Source organism: Barbus barbus, assembly GCF_936440315.1.
Source record: "Barbus barbus genome assembly, chromosome: 22".
Taxonomy (NCBI): Eukaryota; Metazoa; Chordata; class Actinopteri; order Cypriniformes; family Cyprinidae; genus Barbus; species Barbus barbus.
Window position 1 is genome coordinate 1114170 of NC_136750.1, and position 12449 is coordinate 1126618.

Sequence of the window (12449 nt, forward strand, 5' to 3'; positions counted from 1 at the left end):
GAAGCACCTACTTTATATAAGACACTGATATTATTTTTAATCAGGCCCTTCTTGAATGAACATTTTACTTCAATTAAAACTCATTAGAACTAAACGTCTGAAAAGAAAGAAGTATCGGCCCACTATTTGAATGAAATGTCCCGGTGTTCCAGACCTGGTTAGAGCCCTATCAATATTTTTCTGGATTCAATTTTAATTGTTAATTTAATGTTAATAATCAAAAAAGCATTACATTTAATTAATTCAATTGTAATAATTTATATAATTTAGTAGCAATAATTATTATTATTTTAATTTTAACAATACAGTGCCTTAGGAAATCTGTTTTATTTTTTCTCAAATTTGATGTTTTTTTCTAGATTCCAATTTAATTGTTTATTAATTGAATTAATTCAACTTTATAGTTTTTTATTTTTTATTGAATTCTATTTATTGAATTAATTGAACTGTAATTACAGTATTTTAATACGTTTTTCATTGTTTACATTTTCATCTCTTTTCATTTTTGTGGATCCTGTATTTTATGATATATATATATATATCAACAACAAAGTTTAAATGATTACTTTGGGAAGTACATTTTTACTTTTAGAAGTGCATATTTCTGTAATAGTTTCTTCAAGTTAAAATGAACATTTATTTTGGTGAAAATCTTAGAATTTCTGTTTGTATCGTCCAATAGTTTTCTCAAATTAAATGGTAAAGTGATGATGAGGATGATGATGTAGTTAATGTGTTCATGTCCTCATATATTAAGACTTCTTGTGTGTTTCAGTATGTGTAGTAGCAGTGCTGTAATATTCATTAATACATATCAGCATTTGATTAAGTGTAAAGTCTTACTTTTAGGTTATTCATCCAGAATTCTGTGACATTCAGAGTTATTCAGTAAATTCAGTTTTTATGATTGAATTCATGTTTTCCACATTGTGCCCACATAATCCCCTGGGAAAACTGAATTAATTACTGGATGATATAGAGTGCAAGCATGCTTCTACAGTATATGCACAATAACCATAATCAATAATATTTTAAAATATAAATATATGTGACCCTGGAGCACAACAACAGTCATCAGTAGCACAGATATATTTAATAGCCAACAATACACTGTATGGGTCAAAATTATAGTTTTTTTCTTTTATGCCAAACATCATTAGGATATTAAGTAAAGATCATGTTAAAAAAGATTCCAGATTTTCAAATAGCTGTATCTCAGCCAAATATTGTCCTATCCTAACAAAGGATCCTAACAGAAGGATTTGAGCAACTAACACACTGAAGTAATGCAAATTTGATCAGCTTGAAAATGATTTGCTCCCGTGGTCCTGAAAATTCACCTCAGGAAGCGTGTGGGTGGATATCGCTGATTAAACAAATTCATCGTATGGTCCAGCACATACTTCCCAGCTCATAATTAACCCCGCGCCGGCGTTCAGCACTCTTCATTATCCCAGCCTAGTCAGAGACCAGAAAACAGGAAAAGTCCTCACAGCCCACTTCACATACCCACATATGTGTGTATTTACAATCAAAAACTGCAGGTCTGAAGTGTTCTGGGCAAACTTTTAATTATGTTCTGTTTATCTTATTGTGCTCCAAGTGCATCCATCCGTCTGTATTTAGATTCATATACAGTATGTGTATCTTGTATAGCAGAGGTTTCTGTCTGTTCTCTGCATCCGTGTTTTCATTACAGACATTTCAGTCTGCGTTTAGCTCTTATTTACATGAACTGTCAGCACAAATGTGCCCTGCTGACCCGTACCTGTGATTGCCACTGAAGTGCTGACCAGCTGACAACCTCGTACACGCTTAAAAGAAAAATAATAACGTTGTGTTTTTCTTTCAACCTCATTGTGCTCCGTCAGAAAAGTGGTTGCTAGACACATCAAGCATTAGGTTTTTTCCAAACAAACAGTGTTTCTATTCAGACTCTGCACTTCAAGTGACCTCAATTCCCACAGGCTTAAAGCACTTTATGAAATGACTTGCTTAATGCATTTACAGTCTTTTTGTATATTTGCAGCCAAAACATGCACATTTGAGGTATGAAGATTGCCAGCTTACCTGAGCTTGTCTTTCAGTCGCATTAGACATGTATCTATTTTTAATCAATCATAAAGATCACATGAACTTTTAAGTGTCACTGTATTTGACCTTGTGTGTTTTTTGGGGTTTTTTCGATTAAGAATAATAATCATTAATGTCTGATTAATGAGATGTCAACTTAATTATTTTTCATTTACATTTTTTAAATGTAATCTTTCACATAAAAATAATATGATGACATGCACCACTATTTTGATTTTCACATTAATGATTTAATAAGTATGATATAAGTTGCATTTAATGCTACACATTCTTGCTTTGCTCAAGAACCAACATTCATTCAACTTGAATAATCAAGCTGTTTTTCACTTGCATCATCCTCATTCTCTGCATGCATGATGAAGTAGAATAAAAATACATTATTTATGGAGTATTTCTGATATGATTTTCATATCAATAAGTTTTTTATGATTTTTTTATACACATTAGACTAGAACAACTAAGATGCCTTTCAAATTAAACCAGCCATGTTTTATTGTTGCATCATAGAGAAACTGTATGAATATTCCAGTTCCTACTGAGTTTTAATACCTGCATATTTGGTAAAGCTGGACAATGTGAGATACTGTAGCTAATGATCCATATAACATTTTACATTCTGTACAATATGCATTCATTACCAAAATATATATATATCCAGTTAGATATTTTTCATGGAAATTAAAAAAAAAAAATTGCTAATAAAAATGTATACTGAGATCCTACTTTGTTCTGACAGATTTCTGACATTTTTATTATTGAATTATCTAAATATTTCATGAACATTTCCAAGTTGATGTTTGCATATTGTACTGTAAAAATGTATTCATATATATAACTTGTATTACATCTTCTGTTTATACTTACTATGGATTTAAACCTGTAAAGTTATGAAATCCCCTTTTGTAAAAAATTATTGCTTATCACATAAAAAGGCTAAAGTTAATATATGTATATTTTTCCTGTTTAAATGTGATTTTTATGCATAGTAACTCAGAAGTTAGTCAGTGCTGTCTTTTTAGTCGACTTCACTGGTTCATCAAACAAAACATCACACATGAATAAAAATCCCACCAGCCACTGTGGAGAGAGAACATATTAGAGAGGCTGAGGGAAGAGAAAGAGTTTGTTCAGCTTGCAGAAGGAAGTAAATGACAGAAATGAAACAAATCAAGTCTGAGTAGCTTCCTTGAGTGAGCCAATTCTCAGTAATCAGTGCGCCTGTATCCAGCTCTTCCTTATGGACCCTGAACATACGACTGCCATCCATCTGCTACAGCACTGCGTGCCGTGATTGCTGTGCTTTTGTGATGTGGCTTGTGTTGCAAAAAGCTGAAGAATGAGCACAAAAGTGAAGAGTGATTTTTGGTAACAAGATGATGTCAAAAAACAAGATCAGACCCTTTAAATATGCATGCTCAGTGATTGGATCACAATCAGATATTTTGTGATCAGATCACAGTCAAACCACATTTAGGTTGTCCATATAAAACACAATATATTAGGTTGTGCTACAAGTCATTATCACTTACTTTAAGTAAATTATAATGACTGAATTTTAATGTGACGTCCATATCATTAATACAAAAACAAAACAACTTTTATTAGTGCTGTATCGAGGATTCTTGGCCTTTTCTGTCTTTTTTTAGTTTTATGTAGTTTGGCGATTTTCCCACTGGATAACATCTGAAATCTATACTCTCTCTGCCCAGTCCTTGACTCATCTTTCTCTTTTTCTTCCCCGCAAATACATTTAACCTTCCTTTACTATACAGCCTCGCTACATTTCTAAGGCCTCATGATCAAACTTTGGTGTTAAACCTGTTTCACACCTGTTTCGTCTGATTGATAGTTTAGAGTTTTTTTGTTTTTTATCCAGTTAAAGCTCTTTTAGTGAAATTGTAGGAGCGTCCAGCTTCGGGTCGAGCTTCACGTGTCTTTCTGCTGTCAAATCTCACTGATATTTCTCAAGTAAACGTCAGAATATTTCCAGATGAACACTTACTGGACTGAAGCGGCTCAGCTTTACTTGATTCTCCATCAATATTTTTTTAGAAAAATCAGTGCGTCTCAAATCTGATCATCAGGATCTTTTGATCTTCACAAGCCTCCAAAACATCTCACATCTTCTGAGGAGCGTTTATTTCTTCATCTCTCAATCGGCATTGCATTGCATCATATGTTTGGATCATTTCAATCTCATCTTACTAAGACATATTATTGGAGATATAGAGTGACGACTGATATTAAGATCATTTTATGTCAGCATCTGCTATACTGTTATAAAGATCTCATTGATTTACATTACAAGCATCAGAATTTCAGCATCTGCACCAAATTCATAGTTTTGCTCAGTTTGAGTTTCAATAAAATTTAGCTGTTTTCTCCTCCATATTCTGACTGTATCACACTCTATGAGCCATAAAAATGTGATAATCAGATATGATACAAAATATAAAACACATATGCAAAAGTTGAATGTCTCAAAGGTTCAATAAACTCTTCCATTTTTTCATATGACTATTATTTGAGGTTTTACAGGGTTAAGTAGGGAATCCAACAGACCATGTAACTTATTTTTAACCCATCCAAATGACAGAAAGTGTTTCTAAAACCAAATAAATGTTGAGTTGTGGCAGACCTGTGTCCAGATCCAGAGCTCATGTGGATGTCAGCTGAGGTTTTTCCCCTGACGTGCCCAGAAATAAACACTTGACAAAAGTCTTGACAGTAATGAAACGTCGCTGTTCTGTTTAGGTACAAAGTAATGATGGGCTGGAGGCGGTTTGAGATGCTGTCTGCTAGTAGTTAAAATCGCTTGCCACCCTCTCAGATTGACGGCTTATTAGTTCCCGTCTCTTGGACCGCAGTCTCCAATAGGACTGTATCAGCAAATCCACTTCATTATCCTCTTTAATTGGCTAAATAATCCCCCTCGCTCCCACCGCACTTGTTTGTTGGTGGGCAGACCGGCGCTGTATGGCTGACTGGAGAAGATGTAGTATAAACTGGTCACATTTTTACACACGTAATAATTGATCCTTGATAAAAGATAAAGACTGTCATACATCTCATGCATCATACAGACTGTTTTAACTCAAACTCATCCTTGTGTTTTGCTGATTTGCTTTGTTGTCAAATCAGCTCTGCGCCGAATCGCTTCAATTACCAAACCAAGCTCGTTCATTTAAAGACAAATCTCTCGATGCCGATCTCATCACCTAATGGGATGTTAGTAAAACGAGCAAGCTTCACTCTGTATTTTAGCCCTTACTGGATAGAAGAAGGCTGTGAAGGTGCTGCTCTTGGTCTGTTTTTCTGGTGATAGATGGCTTTTCTTGCAGCTGCTGCTTTGCTTGGTTATGCTAATGCGTCTGATGACCTGTTGGTCTTCAATCTAACCGGAGGAAATGGCAGCTGGAGCAGCGGGGTGTGATCCTTTGATTGTTATTCAATGCATCCTTCACCACAAAGCCCCACCAACATTAAACACACAAGATGAATGGAAATGTGAGCAAAATGTCGGGCTCAGTTTGCCAGCATGAGCGCAGACGTGAGCCGCGTTGATTTGCTGACACCATTGCTGGACGATTGTCTTCATTGTCTCGAATGCAATACAATAAACTATACTGATTATTTAGTTCCAAATCCACCAAAATACATTAGTTAACACAGATTGAATACATATAGATCAAATGTTTTAAATGTTAGTCTCTTCTGCTCACCAAGGCTGCATTCGTTCATCAAAAGTACAGTAAAAAATGTAAATATATTTATAATTTAAAACAGCTGTGATCTATTTTTCAGCATCATTACTGCAGTCTTCAGTGTCACATGATCTTCAGAAATCATTCTAATATACTGATTTACTGCTCAACAAACATTTCTGATTATCATCAATGTTGAACACAGTTGTGCTGCACAATATTTTTGTGGAAACTGTGATAGATGTTTTTCAAGACTGGGTTGTTTTCAACCAATAATTGGGTTAAATGTTTAACCCAACCTTCTGGGCAGTAACCCAACCGCTGGGTCAAAACAACCCAATCACTGGGTTTGTCCATATTTTACCCAGCGCTGGGTTGTATTTATCCCAGCATTTTTTAGAGTGTATATATATATATATATATATATATATATATATATATATATATATATATATATATATATATATAATTCTGTTTTATAAATGTAATTTAAATTAAAATTTGATTTAACGTATTAATTTCAGAGTTTACTGCCAAGTTACTGTTGTTTAATTGGCCTAATAATCAGTGTATTCGCATTTGATGGAAGCTAGTGTTACCATGGTACATTTCTGTACAAGACATTCATAATAATGTTTTAAGATGTAGAAATAGCTGAGGAATTCCTGTAAGATTGTGAGTTTTAGATGCTTGTTTTTATTGCATTATTGCAAACTCTGAAATCTTAATAACCTCTGGTTTGCTGTAGTGTTGCCAGAAATCTTCCTTTGGTTCATCTGACCCGTAGGCTACCGGTTTTTAGGTGACATTTGAGCATAATAGCCTATAATGCATCCTCTTGAGTGAACACCGAACGTCATCCATCAACGTGTTTGATTTGAATCCACAATCTGGCCTAGTGACCTACCATCAGATTTCACAAGATAAACATCCTGTCTTGAAAACGGAAGCCGTGTGTTTGGAAGCCCATTAGATGGAGGTTTGCGGAGCGAGCCGGTCATTCAGGATCTATCGGTCTGACCATCTCGGCTCCCGCGGGAGATGAATCTGAGTAAATGATTACGCCGAGGGGCTAATTAAGAACAATCTGTCTTCAAACACTCATTTTGCTGGGCTACTTTGCCCTTCATTTGCCTTTCCATTTTCTCTAATGTATAATTTCGCTCTCTTTTCTCCGTTCCTCCCACGCACAGGATTGTTTTTGCACTGTAGAGTAAATACCACGAGCTCTAGCAGAGAGGCAGGTTTTTGTTAAAGACCCTCAAAGGCGCGAGACGAGGGCTCAGCTCCGAAGCCCCTCGCTGAGGATCGATCCGCTGCACTATTGGCAACATCCCTTTGAATAAAAGACAGCGCTATTGAGTTCACAATCCCCACTGGGCCCAAGAATAGGGAGACATAACCTTTTGCATCTCGGCTTTGTGCACCGAGATTCAAGTCGTCACCCCCAACGACCTCCACCTCCCCGCCGAGAGGAGAGAGGCAAGAGAAGCAGTGTAAATGTCAGAGAGGAAAACAGGCACTTCAAAATATGTCTTTTTTATTCCTTCATCCCACCCAACCAAAGGCTCTGAACTGAGAGTGCGATCCTCAAATACTCAGAAAAATCAAAGGAGATTTACCTGCCTACCGCCTGTAGAGACTTAGATTTTGTAATGTTTCTGAAAGAAGTCTCTTCTGCTCACCAAGGCCGTATTTATTTGATGACAAAACAGTAAAAATTGTGAAATATTATTACAATTTAAAATAGCTGTTTTCTATGTGAATATCTTGTAAAATGTAATTTATTTCAGCGAGGAAAGCTGAATTTTCAGCATCATCTACTCCAGTGTCACACGATCCTTCAGAAATCATTCTAATATGCTGATCAAGAAACATTTCTGATTATTATCAGTGTTGAAAACAGTCATGCTGCTTCCAAGGTTATTAAAGTTAATTAAAAGCTCAAACTAAAACCATAAAGACATTTTCATTACTTGAAATTAAATAAATGTTAAGTGAAATAAATAAATAAATAAATACAATATTTCTCACTTTCAGTTAGTTAACGTAATGTACTAAAATCATGATAAATTATTCAAAGTAGTATAGTATTTCAATGGTATACTGGCTTCTTGCTATTTTGTGGAAAGCATGTCAAAATGTATTTTTCTTTTTTTTAGGATTCTTTGATGAATAGAAAGATTTAGTTATTCATCCATCCATCCATCCCAAACTTTTGAATGGTATTGTATCATTGTTTCAACAAAAAAAGACATTTTAAAATATATTAAAAACACTTATTTTAAATGTTAGTTCTATTTTGCAACATATTATTGGTTTTACTGTATTTTTGAGCAAATAAACGCAGCCTTGGTGAGCAGAAGAGACTTCTAGAAACAAACCAAAACATCATTAGTGTTGGTCTTGTCTTGTGCGCAAAACAGGGTTTGAACCTTTCCTAACTTCAGCGGTTTGCGTATGAACACTTTAAAGACCTCAATATCAATAAATCATGAACAGAATAATGCTGTAAGGAAACCAAGCTTTGATAATATATGAAAGGATGAGAATATCTCTTCTGAATATGTGCAAGAGTCATAAAATGACTTTGGCAAGTCTTGAAATTTTCCCATATATAATTTATTTAGTAATTCATTTATTGTTTTTTTTTAATCTATCATCTATGTATTTAATATTAAATAGTATACAGTTCTTTGTAATCCTGTCTCAGTCCGTTGGTGTTTTGTATATGTAAAGTCGGCTGTTCTCTCAGAGGTCCTTGTGTTTCTGTTTGGCGGGGATGTAGGGCAGGACAGTCTGAGTGCTCTTGTCTGAAACCGTCTGTGTGCTGCTGTTCCGTAGCAGTTTTTTCCGGCAGCCTCGGTTGAGAAGACCTTTCCTTGGTAACGTGTGAGAGCCCATCACCGGCATCCTCACGGGCGAGGGGCCCGCGGATGCCGTTTCTCGACAGTTATAAATGCCCAGCGGGTGTTCGGCGGGCGAACAGGCCCAAGGACTGGGCTCGCTGTCTGTGTCTGGGGTCCCACAGTCCACTTTATCGTCCACTTTGGCGCCGCCGTCCTCCTCCTCGTCTTCATCGTCGTCGCAGCACAAGGCGTGGTAGAGGATCTTGTCGCTAAAGCGGACGCGTTCTCTGGTTTTCTGGCTGTGAGTGGAGCTGGATGCCTCCTCGCTGGAGGAGTCTGGGGTGATGATTAGGGGCCCGTTGGGGACGGGGAGGCCCCCGTTCATCTGTGAGTAGACGCTGGCTGTGGACGATGACGGCCTCTCTTGGCCCTCATCCGTTTCCTCTCGCTGTGCTTTCCGGTTGGAGGCCTCTAGGAAGTTGCAGAAGTCCCAGCCGTCGGAGAGCATGTCTTGGCTGAGGAAGTCCAGTCTGAAGGCCTCACCCAAGCCACGCTCGCTGCTCGACGTGCTGCTCGCCGTCGCCACCGTCCAGTCGTCGGGGTCCAGATCGAAGTCTAAATCTGATGTGAGTTTGTCGATCTGACCCACCACCTGCATCAGAGAAAGAGAAAGAAAGAGAGAGAGAGAGAGAGAGTGTGATGAAATAATCAGTTTGCGTTCCTCGATCATCAAAGATGCATTAGCATCACCTTGAAGGTCAGTTTAATTTTGCGTTAGTCAACTCAGTAGAAACCAAGCAGAGCGCTGCAATGATCCTAGGATCATAATTCATTTTATTAAACAGTTTGAACAAAAATGGAATTGAGTTTAGAACCTTTTGACTTGAAGGTTTTCCAACATGATATTCAAAGCGAGTGTCAATATATGAAATTAATTGACTACAATTACTTTTGTGATTCCCAGCATGGGCCTTTACGACTCACTCAGCGATATATTAAAAGTTGGATAGATACAGCACATCAAATTTATCTGCATGCACTCAAAAAAATATAGATTTTGCAAGTTTTTACAATCATGTTTTAAGTAGTGCTGTCAAACAATTAATCACGATTAATTGCATCCAAAATATATGTGTGTACTGTGTATATTTATTATGTAAATAAACACACACACACACAGTATATATTTTGAAAATATTTACGTCTTTACATGTATACATTTATATTTGACCATATATATATGTGTTTGTGTGTTTAGACATGCATAATAAATGTACACAGTACACACATATATTATGTAAACAAAAACTTTTATTTTGGAACTTTTATTTTCATGATTAATCGTTTGACAGCAGAACTTTTAAGACATTTTAAGTATGGAATTAAGTAAAATCTATGTAAAATTAACAAAGATAATAAGTAAATTGAACTTGGCCAGTTAGAGTTTTTGACTAATTTCTATTTACTCATCTGAAGTTTACTCTGCAATACTCAAATACATTTTACTCAGTCTTTGCTTGTAAATGTTACCTAAACAATGTAGCAATAGCAAGCTAGCTTTGAAAGCGTAAGATCTCACCCTCCCTGCAAATCACCCTCCAAACACATGACCGAGCACAGCGGAGCCGAGGATAACCAGCGTCACAATGTCAGATTAGCTCATGTCTCATTCACCACTGAGAACACGTTACTGTACAAAGCACATAATATTAAAATTATAGCGCCTCAGACCAAGGAATATGACTGGACATGTTATGGTCCTATGCCTTCCACAGATAATATAAATATATTTAGACCACTTAGTGATTGCTATCAGGATATCCCCCTCGGTGACGTGAACAGAGGGAGAATCTGAAACAGCTCGTTTGGAGAGACTGTTCATGATTTATTGGTTTTATTAAAAAAAAAAATGAGTTGGGGGATTTTTAACATTATATGCTGGTTGTTTTCACACACTGCGGCCACACAACTGTCAAACACAACACATAAAAGTGATTTTTGCATAATAGGTCCCCTTTAAAGAGAGAAAAAAATCTAATAAAAAATGTGACAACTACCCAAATACACTGTACATTTCTTTCCCAGCATGAGACCAAAGTTGTTTTTCCAGCCTGTAGTCTTGTTAAGATCTGAGTAAAGGCATTTTTGTGGCCTTGAGAAGACTCGTCACTTATTTCTATAGCGCTTTATACAATACAGATTGTTTCAAAACAACTTCACAGTGATAAACAAGAAAAAAAATGATGCAAACAGAAGTCAATTCTGCTGTGAAGCAGCTCTAAAAAGCCAACAGTAAACATACATTATTCAGTTGAAATCAGTTTATTGTTCATTCAAATAATAAGGAAGGAATAATAAGGAAATGAGGAGTAATTATCGAAATGTTCTTCAGACCTGCGTAACATGGTGTCTGGGTTTATGTGTGTTTTTCCTGTCACTTTGTGGCATAAACACAGAAGGATCAGATGAATATGCCCTGCTGGCATGAGGGATTAAAAATCTAATTCATTTATCCAGCACAATGACTCCAAAGGAGCAATTAGGAGCTCTAAATCCCTGATTACACCGCAGCCAAAGCCAGAGGAGGGCCTGTGTTTCTGTGATCCGCTCGCTGATTTAACAGATGAGTTGCCCGAGACACTTTTTCTCATCTCTATCTGTAATCACTGACTGAACGCGTGATACTATATTTAAGCATGCACTACGAACACCGGTTGTTGAGTTTGCTCTGGTGCTTATGGGATACGACTGCTTGACTTCATTCATTGAATGCATGCTGTTTATGCCAGGTAGAATTCATTTGTTCTGACTTGACCTACTGTACCTCGCATTGTTTGAAGATGTTTTGCCACCTACATTTAGAACGAGTGGCACTATATCGTCAAATTGCAAATAGGATTCCCTGGATGAATGAAACCCCTCACAAAACCTCTTTAGTAAGAGATGTCAAATGCATTAAGCTAATCGAAAGCTAAATTAGCTCAGAAATAACAAAGGGCAATTGGTTTTATTGAGTGACAGGTTATTAATGATGCCAGCCAGTAGTTGACCTACTCTGTCTATCGTTGTCCAATCAAATCACAGAACTACAAACCAAGCAATTTAATGTATATAAAGTCGTTTTCATAAAACCACAACTGTTTTCAATATTGCTAATAATCAGAAATGTGTCTTGAGAAGCAAATCAGCATATTAGAAAGATTTCTGAAGGATCGCGTGACACTGAAGACTGGAGGTGGTACAGTAAATGGATTCGTGGATCGATTCTGTGATTTTCCGAATGCATCGTGATTCTCTCTGGAATCGATTCTGAGCATAATTTTTTAACAGCAGCTGGCGCTCTAGGCAAGTTTTTAACCGCAGTATAAAGGTTTAAGTTTGTACATGCTTGTAATGCAAGTAATGCAAGTGCTTAAATGTCCTTGCACCTCAGCTTTTATGATGCGAGATTAATGTTAACAGCCTACTGTGAACACTCCTGTAATTCGCTTCAGCCTTTTCACACTTTATGAATGATTATTTTAGGTTCAAGTGGTGTGTGTAAGGAACTGTAAGTAAGCAGAGTACAGCTGTTTCTAAAGCATTAGAATCGATTCGAGAGAGAATCATGATGCATTCAGAAAATAGCATAATCGATCCACAAATCAATGTATTGTCCCACTCCTACTGAAGACTGGAGATATAATGCTGAAAGTTCAGCTTTGATCACAGGAATAAATTACAATTCAACAGATATTCACATTGTAATAGCATTGTACTCATATTTTACAATTTTGTATTGTATTTTTCTTTCCCCACTGGC

At 36.5% G+C, this 12449-nt stretch overlaps 1 protein-coding gene across 1 annotated transcript in view; it reads right to left on the reverse strand.

Moving 5' to 3' along the window:
• Nucleotides 1-8400: 8400 nt before the first annotated feature.
• Nucleotides 8401-12449, reverse strand: part of LOC306888019 (inhibitory synaptic factor 1-like) — a 69606-nt gene continuing 65557 nt past the window's right edge. The window contains exon 3 of the mRNA XM_079446113.1: nucleotides 8401-9299. Coding sequence (XP_079302239.1) covers nucleotides 8550-9299 — 750 coding nt within the window. The 3' untranslated portion in view covers nucleotides 8401-8549. The remainder of the gene's footprint in view (nucleotides 9300-12449) is intronic.